The 20,709-nt window shown below is 43.3% G+C and overlaps 1 protein-coding gene across 5 annotated transcripts in view; it reads right to left on the bottom strand.

Moving 5' to 3' along the window:
• Atrx (ATRX chromatin remodeler) overlaps positions 1–14,473 on the bottom strand; it is a 177,726-nt gene extending 163,253 nt beyond the window's left edge. For 2 of the 5 annotated variants that reach the window (XM_070040154.1, XM_070040155.1), the window contains exon 1: positions 14,159–14,473. In XM_070040154.1, coding sequence (XP_069896255.1) covers positions 14,159–14,178 — 20 coding nt within the window. In that variant the 5' untranslated portion in view covers positions 14,179–14,473. Of the gene's footprint in view, positions 1–13,520; positions 13,601–14,158 lie in introns of those variants that run through there. The other 3 variants (XM_070040156.1, XM_070040157.1, XM_070040158.1) reach the window with 2 other exon arrangements.
• Between the last annotated feature and the right edge of the window lie 6,236 nt (positions 14,474–20,709).

The following is a 20,709-nucleotide window of genomic DNA, read 5'->3' as shown; positions in this document are numbered from 1 at the left end:
TCCCCCAAAAAAAAACATTTAAATTAAAATGAAGGTCATCAAGGGCAGCCCACTGATTCTGACTTTGTAAACCAGTTCATTTCATCTATATACCACTTCCTAATCCCACTCAAAAACAGGGGAAAGTTTTTATTTCTGTTTTGCACAGATAACTGAGGTTTAAACTCAGGGTCTCATGCTCTCCCTTAGCTTCTCCACTCAAGGCTGGCACTCTTACCACTCGAGCCACAGTTTCACTTCCTTATTTCTGTGTTGAATGGTTTTAAGAAAGGGTGTTGGCCTGGAAGCTGGCCTAGCATGTATGACACACCAAATTCAAGTGCCAACATTCCAAAAAAAGGGGGGATTTTAGGGGCTGGGAAGGTGGCTCAGTGGCAAAGTGCTTGCCTTGCATGCATGAGGCCCTGGGTTCGATTCCTCGGCACCACATAAGCAGAAAAAGCCAGAAGTGGCGCTGTGGCTCAAGTGGTAGAGCACTAGCCTTGAGCTGAAGAGCTGAGGGACAGTGCCCAGGCCCAGAGTTCAGGCCCCACGACCAGCAAAAAAAAGGGGGGGATTTTAAAAGAGAATTGACTTTCTGAAATGTACTTTCTGAATGTACTTTCTGAAAAGTACAATTTTAATGGATTAAAGCAGGCACCAATAGCCCACACCTGTAACTCTACTTACTCAAGAGGCTGAGGTCTGAGATCTCTGTTCAAAGCCACCTTAGGCAGAAAAGTTGGACTCTTACCTCCAATTAACCACCAAAAAATGCTGGAAGAGGTATGGCTTAAGTAGTAGGACACTAGCCTTGAACAGAAAAAACCAAGTGAGAGCTTAATACCTTGAGTTCAAGCCCCACAACAAACCAAAAAAAAAAATTCTTAGACGACTGGGAATATGACCTAGCAGTAGAGTGCTTGCCTAGCATGCACAAAGCCCTAGGTTCGATTCCTCAGCACCACATAAACAGAAAAAACTGGAAGTGGCGCTGTGGCTCAAGTGGTAGAGTGCTAGCCTTGAGCTGAAGAGCTAAGAGACAACACCGAGGCCCAGAGTTCAAGCCCCATAAATAAATAATAATAATAATAATAATCTCACGGACTTGGGGAGGATAGGGGAGAGAGTTGGAGGGAGAGAAAGTGGGAGAAAAACAAGGGAAGAGGTAACAATGAGCAACAAGAAATATATTCATTACCTAAGTATGTAACTGTAAGCCCTCTATACATCATCTTGACAATAAAATTTAATTTTTTTAAAAAGTCTCAGTTGGGTGCCTGTGGCTCACACCTGTAATCCTAGCTACTCAGGAGGCTGAGATCTGAGGATCGTGGTTCAAAGCCAGCCTGGGCAGGAAAAGTCCATGAGACTCTTATCTCCAATTAACTACCAGAAAACTGGAAATGGCACTGTGGCTCAAGTGGTAGAGTGCTCGCCTTAAGCTGAAAAGGTCTCACAGCCTTTCCTGCCTGGCTGGGCTGGCTTGGAACTTTGATCCTCAGATGTCAGCCTCCTGAGTAGCTAAGGTTATAAGCATGAGTCACTAGTGCCTGACTCATGAGACCCACTTCTAAAGGAAGAGCTGACTTCAGCTCAAGGCTAGCACTCTACCACTTGAGCCACAGCACCACTTCCAGCTTTTTTTTTTCTGCTTATGTGGTGCTGAGGAATCGAACCCAAGGCCTCATGCATGCAAGGCAAGCGCTCTACCACTGAGCCACCTTCCCAGCCCTGGATGTATTTCTTTTTTAAAGTATTTTATTGTAAAGATGCTGTACAGGGCTGGGAAGGTGGCTCAGTGGTAGAGCGCTTGCCTTGCACACCAGAGGCCCTGGGTTCAATTCCTCAACACCACATAAGCAAAAAAGAAAAAAGCCGGAAGTGGCGCTGTGGCTCAAGTGGTAGAGCGCTAGCCTTGAGCTGAAGAGCTGAGGGACAGCGCCCAGGCCCAGAGTCCAGGCCCCATGACCGGACCCAAAAAAAAAAAAAAGATGCTGTACAGAGGGGTTACAGTTACATGAGAAAGTTAATGAGTACATTTCTTGTCGAACATTGTTACCCCCTCCTTTTTCTCCTATCCCTTCCCTCCCCCACCTCCCCTACCTCCCCCACTCCTCCCAAAGTTATAAAGATCATTTCTAACAGTGTTATTTTACCCCTCTGTCTTCTCTTTTATCAATTCTTTTATATTCAATGACAATATTATATAATATTTGACATTTCAATCTAAATTGTTCTTATATTTAGTAATACAGCTTTCTATTTAGTTTTCACACATTATCAGTCACACACATTTGTGTATTGCAGAGCAACAATATTTTCACCCCTAATCTTAGCAGCTGTCTCTTTTTTGTATATATTTTTTATTGTAAAAATACTGTTCAGAGGGGTTATAGTTACATGAGTAAGGTAATGAGTACATTTCCTATTGAGCATTGTTACCTCCTTTCTTTTTCCCTTCTCTCTCCACCTCCCCCAAAACAGATATATTTCATGTATATGGATAATTCTGGATTAGTAAATCACTTTAAAGCTTTTTTTGGAAATGAATTATTTAAATAGATTTTTTACATGAGATTTATTTGTATAAACATGTTTATAAAAAATAAAGGAAGAGCTGAATGCAAGGACACATCTAAAATAATATAAAACAAGCTAATCAAGAGCAGGAAGGAAGACTAGCTCAAAAACAACTAGCAAACTTGGGGCTGGAGGCAGAGTTATGACAAAAAGAAGAAAGAGGAGAAGAAAGAGGAAGAAAGGGAGGGAAGGAGGAAGAAAGGGAGGGAAGGAGGGAGGGAGGGAGGGAGGAGGAGGAGGAGGGGGAGGGGGAGGAGGAGGAGGAGGAGGAGGAGGAGGAGGAGGAGGAGGGGGAGGGGGAGGAGGAAGAGGGGGAGGAAGAGAAAATAATCAGCCAGGCACTGGAGGAAGAAGAAATCAGCCAGGATCTCATGGCTCATACCTATAATCCTGGTTAGTCATGAGGCTCAGATCCGAGGACCTCGGTTCTGACCCTGCCTGAGCAGGAAAATCTATGAGACTCTATCTTCAACTAACCAGTAAAAAGCCATAAGTAGAGCTGAGGCTCAAGTGCTAGAACAGTAGCCATAAGTGGAAAAAAAAACTGAAAGCATGAAGTTCTGAGTTCAAGCTCCAGTACTGGCACCAAAAAAATCATTTGGTGTTGAGGGCTCAATCACTAAGACCAAAAGAGTAAATAAAACAATGTAATAGACTATTGCACTATTTAGTCAGACACTAACGTTATTTCAAGTAAGCGTGTTTGATCTGCAGATGGACATTGAACTATCCTTTATAATATGAAAATAATTCAGAGGAAAGGTCTGAATCACTAGTCAATGTTTATATAGATTTCTTAAAGTACAATGTAGGGCTGGGAATGTGGCTTAGTGGTAGTGTGCTTGCCTACCATGCATGAAGTTCTGAGTTTTGATTCCTCAGTACCCCATAAAGAGAAAAAGCTGGAAGTAGTACTGTGGTTCAAGTGGTAGAGTGTTAGCCTTAAGCAAAAGCAGCTCAGGGACAGTGCCCAGACCCTGATTCAAGCCCCGGGACTGGCAAAAAAAGAAAAAGAAAAAAGAAACAAAAGTACAATGTAAACACCATGGAGTTGTTGTTCTCTGTACTGTTTCTGGCACATGATAATCAGTAATAGCTAATATCTGAGTAATTATTTTATCCCAGACCCTAATCTAACTGCTTAATGCCCATTAAACTCATTTAAACTTCACAGTACCCCAAAATACCTGATGAATGAATTTGTACTTTTTGGAGTATAACAGTGACAGCTAGTTCTTCAATAATGTAATCCTAGCTACTCAGGACGCTGAGATCTGAGGACTGCCACTCAAAACTAGCTAGGGCAGCAAAGTCCATGAGACTCTTATCTCCAATTAACCACCAGAAAACCGGAAGTGGTGCTGTGGCTCAAGTGGTAGAGTGCTCCTCGCCTTGAGCTGAAGAGCTGAGAGAGTGCCCAGGCCCACGACCGACCAAAAAAAAAAAAAAAAAAAGAAAAAGAAAAGAAAAGAAAGAAAAAAAGAGAAAAGAAACAAGCCAGGCATGAGTGGCTCACATCTGTAATCCTAGTTACTGAGGATCATGGTTCGAAGCCAGCCCAGGCAGGGAAGTCCATGAGACTTTCTTATCTCTAATCGGCAAAAAGCTAGAAGTGGTAGAGTGCCAGCCTTGAGCAGAAAAGTTAAGGGACAGCACCTAGGACCTAGTTCAAGCTCTAGTACTAGCACACACAATGAGAACCTAAGAAAAGCAATAGCAGTTTTACCATTTATACATTACTGTGATTCTGAAATATATAAGTACAATAGGCAGGACATTTGACCCTGAAAAAAATGCACCAGAAGTGTATTTGGGAAGGGGCACTGGCAGGGCTACAGTTCAAGAATTATGGTCAAGGGCTGGGAAGGTGGCTCAGTGGTAGAGCACTTGCCTTGCATACCTGAAGCCCTGGGTTCAATTCCTCAGCACCACATAAGCAAAAAGAAAAAAGCTGGAAGTGGTGCTGTGGCTCAAGTGGTAGAATGCCAGCCTTGAGCTGAAGAGCTGAGGGACAGTGCCCAGGCCCAGAGTTCAGACCCCACGACCGGACCCCCCCAAAAAAAATTATGGTCAAGTAGTACAAATTAATCTGAATCCTGGAAAATTCTAACAGCAGAGGTACATGGGTGTGGCTTCTCACCCCAAATGTAAAGTTCTAACCAGTGTTGACCTTACATAGCTGGCAGAAGCTTGAATGGTCTACATGTTTATGCATGCATTTTTATGCAGCTCTATTCAGCTCTGGTGCTTTCCTGAATTTACCTAGTGCAGAAATCAGCAAACTCTTTCTATTAAAGAGCCAAGTAGTGAATACTTCAGGCTTGGTCCACCACAAGGCCTCCACTGATTATACTCAACCCTGCACCTGAACTATAAAGCAGCCAACAAATGTAAGCATACAGGCATGAGGTAATTCCTATACAACTTTATTTACAAGAAGAAATAAAGGCCACTAATTGCTAGATCTTAGCTTCTGACTTCTAACCCAGAAAACACAATCCTGTGAAAGCAAATGTAAATTTTGCTTTAGGCTCAAATTCTTCCCCAATCTATTAATCTTGTTAAAACAAATCCAAATTTTCAGAGAAAGAAATGCAACAGAAGCTGGGCATTGGTGGCTCAAGCCTGTAATCCTAACTACTCAGGAGGCTGAGATCTGAGATCACAGTTCAAAGCCAGCCTGGGCAGAAAACTCCATAAGACTCTTATCTCCAATAAACCACTCAGAAAGCTGGAAGTGGCACTGTGGCTCAAGAGCTAGAGGGACAGTGCCCAGGCCCAGAGTTCAAGCCCCATGACCCACAAAAAAAAATAAAGAAATGCAACAGAACTAAATTTGAAATACTAAAAAAGAAACTAAGCTAGCACAAGTGGTTCATGCCTGTAATCCTAGCTACTCTGGAGGCTGAGATCTGGGAAACTTGGTTCAAAGCCAGTCTGAGCAGAGAAGTCCATGAAACTCGCATCTCCAATTACACACACACACACACACACACACACACACACACACACACACACACACACACTTGGTTCAAAGCCAGTCTGAGCAGAGAAGTCCATGAAACTTCCATCTCCAATTAACACACACACACACACACACACACACACACACACACACACACACACACACACACACACACACACACACACACACACACACACACACACACACACACGGAGGTAGAGCCCCAGGACCAGCACCAATAATATTTTTTAAATGACTTGTTTAAATTAATTAAGCAAAGTAACAAATCTAGTATTATTTGAAACGCTTTTTTGCCAGTCCTGGGGCTTAAACTCTGGGCCTGGGCACTGTCCCTGCGCTCTTCAGCTCAAGGCGAGCACTCTACCGCATGAGCCACAGCCACTTCCAGTTTTCTAGTGGTTTACTGGAGGTAAGAGTCTCCCAGACTTTTCTGCCCGGGCTGGCTTTGAACCGAGATCCTCAGATCTCAGCCTCCTGAGTAGCTAGGATTACAGGCGTGAGCCACCGGCACCGGGTGTCCCTGAGCTTCTTTAGCTCAAGGCTGGTACTCTACCACTTGAGCCACAGTGCCAGTTTCAGCTTTTTCTGTGTATGTGGTACTGAGGAATCGAACCTATGGCTTCATGCGTGCAAGACAAGCACTTTACCACTAAACCATATTCTCAGCCCTTATTTTGGATTTTATGAATCTCATGTTACCCAAAGTAACTCACTACTTCAAATACTCAAAAGCAAGACAACTAAAAGTCATATATCAGTGGCTTACACCTGTAACCCTAGCTACTCAGAAGGCTGAAATCTGACCATGGATGTTCAAACCCGGCCCAGGTAGTAAAGTCTAAGATCCTTAGATCTCAACCTCCTAAGTAGGTAAGATTACAAGTGTATCTGGGTACTGATGGCTCACTCAGGAGGCTGAGATCTGAGGATTGCAGTTCAAAGCTAACTAAGGCAGGAAAATCCTTCAGACTCTTATCTCCAATTAACAAAGCAGAAAACTGGAAGTGGAACTGTGATTAAAGTGGTAGAATGATAGCCTTGAGCCAAGCCCTGAGGCCCTGAGTTCAAGCCCCAGGACCAGCACCAAAAAAGAAAAACATTACAGGTATAATTAAATAAATCCTATCTTTCTACCTAGATTGTCCTCTCACACACAGCCATCTCTTAAAAGCTAGTCACTCCAGATTCAATGAGCACTATTTCCTCTCCAAACTTTCCAAGATGTCCCTAAAGCCAGTGTTTCCTTCCTTTCTGATTACAGGCAAAGAAGATTAAGCACATGTTGATTTCTCATTCTCCCTCCCAGGATTAAGAATACTTTAAGGGAGAAAGGGAGGGAAGGGATGACATTGTCCAAAAAGAAATGTACTCTTTACCTGATTTATGTAACTGTAAACCCTGAGTATACCACCTTCATAATAACAATCAAAAAATTTTAAAGAATACCTTAAGGTATGAATTTTTATTGCCCTTTTTACACCCAAGCCCAAGACGTACCACACCCCTTCACTTAGCTAGCCAGGATTGGACAAACTCCAGGCACTTGCCCAGAAGCAGAATGCAAGGTCCCGGTAGGGGAACACGGCTGCCACCCAACCATTTCATACTCACAGTGTAGAAGAATGAACAAGAGCACTGGACTCCAGAATGTCTATATTAAGCCAAAACGAAGAGACAAAGTCCCAGAGACAGGATCAGAAAGTAGTGGCTAGAGGGCAAAATTCAAAGAACCTATCCCCAGGGCAAAAAGAGCAATAGATTAGAACTAATGGAGGCCTTCCACAAGTACCACCCACAGACAGAAAAGGACAGACACATACCAGAGCAATCTTTTCAAATAGAACACGTTACAACAAAATGTTTTTGCTTTCCAGTAAATGTCTGCACACATATGCACAATACAATACACAGATTAATAACCAAATACATATACCCAAACCATTTAAATTGTAGTGGGGGGATAGATGCACACACACTAAATAAAGAAACTTTGCCTCCTTGCTATCTTTCTCCTTAGCCAAAAGGAGATAAAATAAAAATGATTAACATTCATACCACCAAAAAACCAGAAATGGTGCTGTGGCTCAAAGTGTTAGAGCACTAGCCTTGAGCAAAAGAACTCAGGGATAGTGCCCAGACCTTGAGTTCAAGCCCCACAACAACAAAAATAAATAACCCCCCAAAAAGCTTTAGTTTGTTGTTTTGTTCTGTTTTGGTTTGGGTGCTACGGCTTGAACTCATCCTTGTTACTGTTCCACAGCTTTTGTCCCCAAGGCTAGCCCTCCAGCTCCTGAGTTACAGCTCTACCTCCAACTTTTTGGTGACTAATTGAAGATAAGAGTCTCATAGACTTCCTGCCTTCAAATCCTGATCCTCAGATCTCAGCCTCCTGAGTAGCTAGAATTACAAGCCTGAGCCACTGGCATCTGGCTAGTTTACTGCCTTTTAAGCACTGTTGCTACACTGAGCATGGTGAGGCACACTTGTAATCCCAACATTCAGCAAACTGAGAGGCATGAACATGACAAATTTGAAACGAGTTGCATAACAAGACTAAAAACCTGCTGATATAACCATGTTACTTCCTTCAATTTCTGTTAAAGTTAGTATTATAGACAAGAAATGGAGATTAAACATACTGCATGTCAGCTATCAAGCATACATGGACAAAGTACTAAGATACATGAATAAACAAATACTACAGGCTACCATAGAATTCAGAAATATCACAAACTCGTGTCTATAATCCTAGGTAATCACAAAGCTGAGATCTAAGGCTCACAGTTCAAAGCCAGCCTGGGCAGAAAAGTCTGTGTAACTCTTCATTCCAATTAATCACCAAAAATAGCAAAAAGCGGAGATGTGGCTCAAGTGGCAGAGCACCAGCCTTGAGCCAAAAAAAGCTAAAGGATATCACATAGGCCTTAAGTTCAAACCCTAGTACTGGCACAAAAATAAAATTTAAATAATATATGTATATATTATGTATATGCATATATATGACACAACAGTTCTTGGTAAACTATGGCAAAGATTGGTAGTAATAAGAGCTAAGTCTAACCAAAATTATGTAAAACTATGAAAACTAAAATTATGAAAACCAATATGGTTTTCAACCCTACCTATAATAGAATGAAACACTTGATGAATATTTGCAAAAAAACAAAAACAAAAACAAAAACCTCATAAGGTTTGTACTTTCTCCCATTCCACAGGTCTAGCCTAACACTATTTATACTAAAACTGTAAAATATTTCAAAGATAACATTTTTCAAAAGTTAGTTTACTGCTTGCTGACTACCACTTTCCAGAATCTGGCATCTCTCATCTTTAGACAACTTCTGCCTTAAGGCTAGGTTGGGAAAGTGGCTCAGGGATACAGCAGCAGGCCCAGAGGCTTGATCTCCAGGAAACAAAAGAAAAAAATAAGTCATGCAATCAACTGTTACAAGAATTAATATGACAAACTCTATGAAATCTCAAGACAAAGATCTTCATATGCAAGTAAAGTTTATCAGTCAGAGGTTCATCTTTCGTAAGTAGAAAAATCTGAGGAAACAAGCCAATGTTATTCAAAACAACCAAAAGGGGTGGAGGGGAACCTTTAACGAGGAAACAAAGTCTAAAAGCCAGACTGGGCATGGTGGTTCATACCTATAACCTTTGCTACTCAGAAGGCCCTAGCAAAAAACAAAAAACAAAAACAGAAGGCCCAAGCAAAAAATAAGAGACCCCATCACCACCAGGCATAGTGCTACTTTACATGATATCCTAGTTATACAGGAGATCCTGGACAGGAGGATCATAGTGTGAAACTGTCTGAGGCCTAGCACTGGTAGGGAAAAATAAAGAGAAACCCTACTTGAAAACTAAACAAAAAAGGACTGAGAAAGTGGCTCAAGTGATAGGACACCACATAGCAAGCAAGAAACTCTTGAGTTCAAGCCCCAATACTATGAAAATAAAATAGTAAAAGCCAGGCAGGTGTGGCCAGTTGGGAGGCTGAGACATTATGGTAGAGAGTTGAGGCTGGCCTGGATAATGAAGTGAAACACTCTGCTCTTTGTCTCAAAAAAAGAAAATATTTAGTTTATGTCTGGGAAAGTGGCTTAGTGAGAGAGTGCTTGCCTAGCATTCAGGAAGCCCTGGGTTCAATTTCTCAGTACCACCTAAACAGAAAAAGCCAGAAGTGGAGCTGTGGCTCAAGAGGTAGAGTGCTAGCCTTGAGCAACAGAAGTTCAGGGAAAGTGCCCGGGGGCCTTGGTTCAAGGCTCTGGACTGGGAAAGGGAGGGAGGGAGGGAGGGAGGGAGGGAGGAAAGAAGGAAGGAAGGAAGGAAGGAAGGAAGGAGGGAAGGAAGGAGGGAAGGAACAGGGGAGGGTAAGAAATATTTGGTTTATGATTTAGCCAGGCAAACCCGATGGTTTATTTTCCTTCCTCTTGCCTTCTGGCCACTTTTATCCCACAGAATCCTAGAACCCTTTTTTTTTTTTTAAATAAACACAAGTAAAAACATCATAGAAGATGTGATAAAATAGGATCTACTATCCAAAATCAAATTAATGATAATGTATAGAATTGCTCATATTATATTTCTGCTTTATAGTGAAAAACAATCAAGCCCAGCAAGATGGCTCACACCTATAATCCCAGCACTTAGGAGGAACAGCTTATACTATTCCAGGACAGCTTAGGTTACATCGATCTTCTCAAAAACTGGGAAGCAAAGGATTTAGGGAAGAGAGGGAAAAGAGAATGAAGCTAGAGTCCTGAAGGATCCAGTATACCTGTGGGATTATTTTAACTGATTATGGCTTGGGAGATAAATGATACTTCAGACTGACAGTTCTGAATGCCTACCACTTGAAATATTTGTGTTGTAAATCATCAGAGAATGTTACACTTCTTAATTAATTCCCTACGTTTATATATGGATTAAGACACTCCTGGATTTAAGTGTTTCATTATCTTATACAGAGTACTTTTGGATATTAAAAAGAGGGCATTCATTATCGCTAGGCATCAGTAGTTCATGCCTATAATCTAGCTACTGTAGCAGTTGAGAGCAGACAGATGACAGTCCAACACCAGTGTAGACAGAAAAGCTCAAAAGACCTGGAAAATAACCTGTAGAGATAGAAAATACAAACATGCTTGATAATATATACAGGATCTATTCATATATACACAAACTGACTAAAGGATTGTATACGTAGGGGAGGAGTCCAAAGCTGTAATTCCACTAAACAACTAATGTACTGTTTACCAAGATGAATACCAGGAAGTAAAAACTCATTTAGGGGGAGAAGGCAAAGGAGAGGGCACTAAAGAGAGGAAGGGTGAGCAAATGCAGTCATTATATTCAATATACATTATGTAAAAAATGAACTTCCTAACTTGAGGGTAGAAAAGGGAGAGAAACAGATGGGGAAGAATGACTTTAATCAAGATGCATTGGGGCTGGGAAGTTGGCTCAATGGTAGAGTGCTTGGCTTGCATGCATGAGGCCCTGGGTTCGATTCCTCAGCACCACATAAGCAAAAAAAGCCGGAAGTGGTGCTGTGCTCAAGTGGTAGAGCGCTAGCCTTAAGCTGAAGAGCTGAGGGACAATGCCCAGGCCCAGAGTTCAGGACACACACACACACACACACACATACACACACACATACACACACACACATTGTATTCATAACCTGACTCAGAATTGTAACCTCTTTGTTTAACCAGTTAATAATTAAAAAGGAAATGCCAGGACCCGTGGCTCACACCAGTGATCCTATCTACTCAGGAGGCTGAAATCTGAGGGTGGCAGTTCAAAGCCAACCCAGGCAGCAAAGTCCCCCTGAGACCCTTATCTCCAATTAAGGCCTAGAAATCTGGGAAGTATGGCTCTAAGTGATAGAGTGCTAACCTTGAGCACAAAGAGCTCAGGGACAACGTTCTGGGTCTGAGTTCAAGACCCATGTCCAACAAAAAAAGTAAAAGAACCAGCAAAGGCTGGGCACAGGTTGCTCACACCTGTAACCCTAGCTATTCAGGTGGCTGAGATCTGAGAATGATGGTTCGAAGCCAGCCCAAACAGGAAAAGTCAAGACAGGGTTCTAGCTTCCAATTAGAAGCCATATAACTTTAGTATTAACTTCAGTTAAAATCTGTGGTTCAGTTACTCCCTTACATGTAAAATGGGGGAAATCCAGTAGTCCCTACAAGGCTATTCTCAAGAATAACTGACATTGTCAGAAAAATGACATGCCCTCAACCTTAATTATGATTACCCTTATCACTAGATCTAAAAATTCAAGACCAGTAAGGAAAATTGAGCCTGGAGTAAATGAGGTATCCTACTTGAAAATTCCCCGTTTTCCCTGCAATACTAAGGGTTTGAACTGAAAAGTCTCAAGATTGCCCAGCAGGAGTTCACAGCCACACCCCCAGATCTTTAATCCAAAATTCCATACTTAATTTGTCCTCCTAAAGAAAAAGGGAAAGGAGGTGGGCCTAGTGGTCTTGGGGGTAGCAGTGGGATATGACTATAGTACCTGATACTAGGTAGGCTGAGGCAGGAATATTAAGCCCAGGAGTTGAAAGCCAGCTTGAGCAACACGGCAAGATTCTGTCTCCCTTCACAAGGAAATGTCAACCTTCAGAAGGAAAGAAGGGAGGGAAGGAAGAAATGGAATGGAATTCAAATGAAGGGAAGGGAAGAGGAGGGGAAGGAGAAGGAAGAGAAAAGAAACTAGAAGGAAATCAGAGTACCATGTCTGTTTTGTTTTTGGTTTCGTTTGTTCATTAGAGACTAGGTTTCATTTGGTTGCCTAAGGCTGGTCTGGAACTTGGGAGCTCAAAGTGATCCCCAGGCTGCAGCTTCACCAGCACTGAGGCTGCCGGGCACACCACCAGGCAGGGCTCCCAAGTATCGTTTTGTTTCTCAGGTTTTTTGTTCTTCCGACACCTTTTCACTACGTAGCCTGGGTGGTCTGGGCTCCCCAACCAGAATGCTGAATACAATACAAGTGTAAGCATTTACCCGTGCTCCACCAATGCACGGCTTTAAATACAGGCTTTGTGAGACACATTTAACTGGAAGCTACACTATTCGTTCTTAGGAACATGGAGGCCAGATAACTACCATCCCAGAAGTTGTGCCGGACACCTCTTCTGTCCCAAATACCCTATAAATAAAGACTTGTTATACTTGAGGCAATTATCCCGAATTCGAAAAGGAAGCAACCATCTTTACACAACTCAAGCTCAGGCTTGAAGAATTAAAGTCTATTTTCCCTGACGTAAGGAAAACATCTATTTATTGCTTGTTAATGCAGCAAAACAGATTATAGGCTCCTTTTCCAATTCTCCCTTCTCAAAAAAACATAATATGCCACCGTAATAGTAACTCATAAGCATATTTTTGCCAACTGTGAACACAATCATGACCCATGCTCCCTGTAATTTCCTTTTGCCACTAGGTACTAAGGATGTAACGCGGAGGAGTAAAATTCGTTAATTCGCTTCGTGGGATGAAAAGTCAGATAAACTAGTTGAAAAGCAAGCCAGCCACTTGCGTGAAAGTGGTATACATTTTACATTCACGATCCAACTGTCAGGCAGCAAATCACAAACACGCGTGAAAAACATCTTCAACCTAAAAACCTATTTGATTGATAACCGACGGCCTTCCAGCCAACATACCCTTGCCATAAATCTTCCTTCACACGAGCCCCCGTTAATCTGCTCCCCATCCCTTCTGGAATAAATAAAAATAGTCCGATTACTTCCATACGAAATTTGCCCAAGGGGGGGGGGGTAATAAATCTTTTGAAGTCCCACTAAAAGCCGGACTTCACAAAGAAAGTAGTGTACAAAGGTTCTCAGGAAGCAAAACCTTGCATTCATTAAGTATCCTTTCCCCACCCCCTCCAGGATAAACCGAACGATAAGGTTCAGAATTGGGAGTCGAGAAGAAATCGAAATACCTGGGGAAGATATCCCAAATGTCCCCTCTTCCGCCAAATCTCCAGGGGCTGCAGGAGGGCCGGTGGGGGGGGGGGGGAAGGAAAAATAAATCCCACAACCGGGTACTTCCCGTCTCCAGCAGTGTAAACGCCACTAAGTCGTCCCAGGCTCTCGCATCCTCCCGCCGCCCCTCCCCCTCTTCCCACCCTGCCCCCCCTCCCGCGCGCTTCTTTCCCCACGCAGTTTCTTAGGCCCAAAGATTAAGAAGAATGATCAGGATGCCAAAGACCGCCCCCGACTTCGGGGTCTCAATCCAATCCCACAGGCACACACGAAATAAACAAGACGAGGCCAACCTAAAGCTTCACACGGCTTAGAGGAGGTACAAGAAGCGTCCTCCCCCACCGCACCCCCAAAGCACATGCTGCGCCCCCTACCCCATCCCAGGTACCCACCCTTCCCCCACCTCCCACCCCACTCAGCCCGGACAGCAATCTTCCCACCGAAAAGAGAAAATGATGCCGCTGGCCGCTAAGCACCACACGGGCGTCACCCCCAGCAAGACAAAAAAGTCATTTACAAGATAACCCCCAAGTCGCATGGGTGCCCGGGCTTGATCAGCTCGCCAAGGGTCCATGACAAGGGGTGGCGTTTTTACCTCGTGGGCTCAGCGGTCATGTTTTGGTTTTTTTTGGTTGGGTTGGGTTTGGTTTTTTTTTTTTTGCTGGAACGCCTGGGCGACTTCTGCGACCCTCGGGCGCCGCTCTGCACTGCCTGGCGTCCGAGGCCGGTCGAAATGCACGGGAGTCCTAGGAGTTGCCTGCAGCTGGTGCTTGGATGGTCGCCCCCAGCTCAAAAGCCGTCACCACTGCCACCGCCGCAGGAGCCGCGGAAACAAAGCGACGCCGCCGCCGCCGCCATTTTGTTGGGCCGAGGCTCAGGCAGGAGAATTGGCGCGTCCTCCCTCTTCCTCTTTCCGGCCTCCATTGGCTACCTCCTCCCCAGCGCCGAGTCTCATTGGCTACGGAAATTCACCTTCTTTGGGGGCCTGTTGCTAAGGCGGTCGACGTCATTTGATCCCCCCTCCACCTTTGCACAGAGGGTCCAAATCGGTCCTCGTTGACCTGAAAATGCTAAATGACTAAATGACGTGTGGAGACTTTATTCCATAAAAGCTCCTTTGGATCCATCCGTGTTTGCTTGGATCTAAAGAGTGAAACGATAGAAAGCAGGATGCGTTTATTGAGAATTTACTATATGCCCAGCACTACACTGATCTTTTATCTGCCTTAGCACTTGTGATCCTTGCACCCTCTAAAATCAGACCTACGTTTTTCAGATGAGGAAACCAAGACACAAAATTACAAACCAGAGCGAATTTCAGACCACATACTGCCCTCTGTTTTGGTTTGCTTTTTTTTTCCTCCTTTCTTTCGTTGTTTTTTTGTTTTTTCTAATTGACCCCAGGGCCTTGCACACACTATACAAAACGTGTTCTGCCACTGAGCTACACCCCTAACCTACACTCTCAATCACCAATTTATATGGCCATCCAATATAAATACATTTCTATTATTCCAGTATACCAGCAGTTTCTTTCCGGCCTACTTAATATGGAATATTTAGCATTCCGAAATGCTTACAAATATATGGACATATGCTTATGTATATCTTTATGTACATGACACATAACCGCATTGAAATCTACTTACTATTCTTTCTATACTGAATAAACTAAACTGCTACTTGGAGCTAGCATCACATCAGCCGGCCATTTTCCCAGTTCCACATGATGATGTATAGTTTCCAAACCAGCCAATCTAAATACTTTTATTCCCCATTACAGAAGAGATTTAACTAGATGGTCTGTAAAATACTTTCCAGCTTCCACATTCTGGTTGTTTTTTTTTCTTAGTGCCACTATGTTCACAATCTACGGCTTCATTCAGGCTCCTAGCATTAATTTGATTCTTCATTGGCAATCTCTGCAAATCACAAATCAGTTCCCTCAAAATTGAACTTTCTAATTTTATTTGCAAATATCTTCTGCAATGCATACATGAATGTTTATTCCATTTACGTTTTTTATGGAATGGATAATAGCTGTCAGGAGTCAATGACAGGATTGCTGCTTTCCACAGCAATCACAAGACTGTAGTCTTTTTCAGTGACAGCATTCTGATGATTTTCATAGATTCCGGCAATTTTTTAATCAGCAGAAGCTTTCAGACACTTTAGTCTTTCTTTCTTTCTTTCTTTTTTTTGCCAGTCGTGGGAACTCTGGGCCTGGGCACTGTCCCTCAGCTCTTCAACTCAAGGCTAGTGCTCTACCACAGCGCCACTTCCAGCTTTTTTCTTTTTGCTTATATGGTGCTGAGGAATCGAACCCAGGGCCTCATGCATGCAAGACAAGCGCTCTACCACTGAGCCACCTTCCCAACCCTCACCACTAATTTTTTATTGTTGCTATAAAGGTGATATACAGAGGGGTTACAGCCACATAAATCAGGTAATGAGTACATTTCTTTTTGGACAATGTCACTCCTTCCCTTGCTCTCTCCCAGTTTTTCCCTCATGTCCCCACCCACCAGCTGTTGTAAGGTATTAAATAGGTAGGTTTCATTAGGTAGCCAATGAAGAGAACACCACGTGCTATTCAGACAGGCGTAGAAGTTTATTTACTGAACTGCTGCCCCTGCAGCGAATGGTGAAGAAGCATGGCTGCAAAGGAAAGGGGCTACCCACCCCAAGCCAGGACTTATCTAGGTCAGGGACAGGAAGAGGTGTGGCCAAGTGGGGCAAAGTTGTGGCCACACTGGATCCGGAAATGACTTCAGGGTCTGGAACCCTCCTAAGTTCAGATGGAAGGCATGTGACCAGAGGTGGCCTAGGAAGTGACCTAGCAGGAGGGGAAGGTGACTGCTTCCAGGTCTGCCAGTTGCCTAGGTAACAGATACTGGGCAGAAACGTAGCCAAGAGGTAGGGAGGTCTCCCTGTGCAGACCTTACAGCTATATAGTTTATTTTCAATATAGTGTCTAGAAAGTACCACTGCTGCTGCTGCATTGGTTCACCCTTTGTCTCACCACTATTTTTTGTTATAGAGGTGTCAATGCATTTTATTTTATTTTATTTTTGCCAGTCCTGGAGCTTGAATTCCAGAGGCTGGGCATTGTCCTTGAGCTTCATTTGCTCAAGGCTAGCACTCTTTCTGTTTATGTGGTACTAAGGAATTGAACCCAGTGCTTCATGTATGCTAGGCAAGCACTCTACTACTAAGCCACATTCCCAGCCACTCCATGAAACTCATCTCCAGTTAATCACCAAAGAGCTGGAAGTGGAGTTGAGGCTCAAGTGGTAGAGCACCAGCCTTGAGAACAAAAAGCTCAGGGACAGCATCTAGGCCCAAAATCAAACCTCAGGACACACATAAAAGAAAAAGAAAAAGAAACAATGGGGCTGGGAAGGTGGCTCAGTGGTAGAGTGCTTGCCTTGCATGCATGAGGCCCTGGGTTTGATTCCTCAGCACCACATCGCAAAAAGAAAAAAAAAGCCGGAAGTGGCTCTGTGACTCAAGTGGTAGAGCACTAGCCTTGAGCTGAAGAGCTGAGGGACAGCGCCCAGGCCAAGAGTTCAGGCCCCACGACCAGACCCCCCCCCAAAAAAAAAAAAGAAATGGAGACAAGAAGATTTTTCCCCTAGTTGTTATTTTTGTTTACTTTTCTTTTTGTTCTCTTTGTTCATTCATATGTCTTTGGGAGTGTAAGGGGAGTCACAGAAATGGAGGGACAGAGGGTAAACAAATGCAGCAACGGAAGCTGGGCACCGGGGGCTCATGCCTGTAATCCTAGCTATTCAAGAGGCTGAGATCTGAGGTTTGTGGTTCAAAGCCAGCCCAGGCAGGAAAGTCCGGGAAACTCCGATCTCCAATAAAACCCACCAGAAAACCGGAAATGGCGCTATAGCACAAGTGGTAGAGTGCTCACCTTGAGCTGAAGAGCTGAGGTACAGCGCTCAGGCCAAGTTCAACCCCATGACCAACAAAAAAAAACAAAAAAGCAAATGCAGCAACAGTACTCACTGAACACTATGTTGAATATGAAGTATACAACTTGTGAGTGGGTCTGGGAGGGGAAAACTGTGAGAGACATTGTCCAAAAAGAAATGGGCTCATGGGCTGGGAATGTGGCTTAGTGGTAGAGTGCTTGGTTAGCATGCATGAAGCCCTGGGTTCCATTCCTCAGTACCACATAAACCAAAAATCCAGAAGTGGCTGTCGTGATAGCCTTTAGCAAAAGAAGTTCAGGGACAGTGCCCAGGCCCTTAGTTCAAGCCCAGGACTGGCAAATATATATATATATATATATATATATATATATATATATATATATATAAAATCTGCATAACCCACCTAAATGCAGCTAGTGATAAAATATCATGGTCATTTCTTCTCGATTTTCTAAAAAAAAAAATAGTTTAGCCACATGAGTTTTCTTACCTTAAAACATAGTTGTGGCCAGACGCCAGTGGCTCACACCTGTAATCCTAGCTATTCAGGAGGCTGAGATCTGAGGATCACAGTTCAAAGCCAGCTCAAACAAGAAAGTCTATGAGACTCTTATCTCCAGTTAACCACCAGAAAACCAGAAGTGGTGCTGTGGCTCAAGTGGTAGAACTCTAGGCTTGAGCTGAAATACTGAGGGACAGTGCCCTAGGCCCAGAGTTCAAGTTCTACGACCAACAAGAAAAAACAAAAACATAGTTGTGGAATTTTCATAAATGCCCATTATGGTATTATATGGTATTCTATTTTTGTCAAATGCTTTCTCAGTGTCAAATTGAAATAATCTGCTATTTTCTTCTTTATTCTATTAATTAGGGATGCTTATTACATTTATTTTTTTCCTATCACTCTTGCATTCCTGGGATAAATCTCACTTCCTTTAATATGCTGATGAATTCTATATTTTGCTTAGACTTTATTTTCTTTTCCTCCTTCCTTCCTTCTTTCCTTTCTCTGTCTTTCCTCTCTCCTTCCCTTCCTCCCCCTTTCTCTCTCTCTCTCTCTCCCGCCTTCCTTCTCTCCTTTTCTTTCTTTTTGTGCCAGTATTGGGGCTTAACTTCAGGGCCTCGGCTGGCTAGGGCACTGTCTCTTCGTTTTTTCAGTCAAGGCTGGTGCTCTACCTCTTGAGCCACAACTCAACTTCTAGTTTCTTGGTGATTAATTGGTGATAAAGAGTTTCAAGGATGTGTCTACCTAGGCTGGCTTTGAACCATAATTCTCAGCTCTCAGCTTCCTCAGTAGTTAATATTATAGGAGTGACCCACTGGTGCCCTCAAAATATTTCCATCAGTAGTGCAATTTCCTTTTCTTGGGCTGTCTTGTTCAGACAGTGGTATCCAAGAACTGCTGGCTACTTACAGTGTGATACAAAGTGTTCTCTCTTATCTTCTGGAAGCTTTGAAGAGAACTAGTAGTAAATTTTCATTGAGTTGTTTCCTAGAATTCATACTTGAAGCCAACTGGTCTGAAATTTTTCTTACTTGGAAGATTTCTGTTTACTCTTTAAATGTTTTGACTTTCTATAGGTGTGTTCAGATTTTTTTTTTTCTTTTTGAGCAATCATTGGCAACATGTACTTTTAGGAATTTGTTAATATAACCTATACAATTATTTGGTGTATAATTGTTTTTTTGTTGTTGTTGTTTTGTTTTGTTGTCAGTCGTGGGCCTGAACTCTGGGCATGAACACTGTCCCTCAGCTCTTCAGCTCAAGGCTAGCACTCTGCCACTTGAGCCACAGTGCCACTTCCGGTTTTTTCTGCTTATGTGGTGCTGAGGAATTGAAGCCATGGCCTCATACTTGCAAGGAAAGCACTCTACCATTGAGCCACCTTTCCAGCCTCTGTATAATTGTTCATAGTACTGCATTCTATTTTTTAAAAATAATTTCTATGTCAAAAAATAGACGCAAAGATTAATGGAATAGACTAGAAGACACAGAAATAAAACCATATACTTACAGTTATCTGTTATTTGATAAGGGAGACAAAGATAGCCTCTTCAATAACTGGGGCTGGGAAAACTGAGCATCCATATGAAGAAAATGGAAAGTGGACCAGTTTGACACCATGCATGACTATCAACTCAAAGTGGATCAAAAGCCACTACATTAGGGGCTAGGAAAGTGGCTCAGTGGTAGAGTGCTTGCCTGGCCTGCATGGGGCCCTGGGTTCAATTCCTCAGCACCACATAAGCAGAAAAAAAAGCCGGAAGTGGCACTGTGTCTCAAGTGGTAGAGCGCTAGCCTTGAGCTGAAGAGCTGAGGGACAGCGCCCAGGCCGAGTTCAGGCCCCACGACCAGACCCAAAAAAAAAAAAAAACCCACTACATTAGACCTGAATCTTTGAAATTAGTGCAAGAGGAGATAGGAGGTAGACTAGAACTTATTGGTATAGGCAGGAACTTTTTTTTTTTTTTTTTTTTGCTTGGTCGTGAGGTTTGAACTCTGAGCCTGGGCGCTGTCCCGGAGCTATACAGCTCAAGACTAGCCCTCTACCACTTGAGCCACAGCACCACTTCTGGTTTTCTGGTGGTTAATTGGAGACAAGAGTCTTATGGATAGGGCTGGGAAGATGGCTCAGTGGTAGAGTGCTTGCCTTGCATGCATGAGGCCCTGGGTTCCATTTCTCAGCAACACATAAACAGAAAAAGCTCAAGTGGTAGAGTGCTAGCCTTGAGCTGAAGAGCTGAGGGACAGAGCCCAGGCCCAGAGTTCAGGCCCCACAACTGACAAAAAAAAGTCTCATGGACTTTTCTGCCCAGGCTGGCTTTGAAAGGTAATCCTCAGATCTCAGCCTCCTGAGTAGCTAGGATTACAGACGGGAGCCACCGGTGCCTGGCTAGGCAGGAACTTTTTGCATAGCAGGGGCATAGCAGATAGGAGAGAGACTTGACAAATGGGATTATATCAAAATAAAATGTTTCTGCACAGCAAAGGATATAGTTACTAAACAAGAAAGACAGTCAACAGACTGGGAGAAGACCTGTACTAGCAATACATCCAAATATCCAAAATATATCAGGAGCTTAAGAAACTAACCCCTAGGGCTGGGAATGTGGCTTAGTGGTAGAGAGCTTGCCTAGCATCCATGAAGTTCTGGGTTTGCTTCCTCAGTACCACATACACAGAAAAAGCTGGAAGTGGTGC

This window comes from Dipodomys merriami, unplaced genomic scaffold (assembly GCF_024711535.1).
Source record: "Dipodomys merriami isolate MVZ:Mamm:240054 unplaced genomic scaffold, mDipMer1.0.p SCAF_3, whole genome shotgun sequence".
Classification (NCBI taxonomy): domain Eukaryota; kingdom Metazoa; phylum Chordata; class Mammalia; order Rodentia; family Heteromyidae; genus Dipodomys; species Dipodomys merriami.
This window is presented reverse-complemented; position numbering and strand designations above follow the sequence as displayed.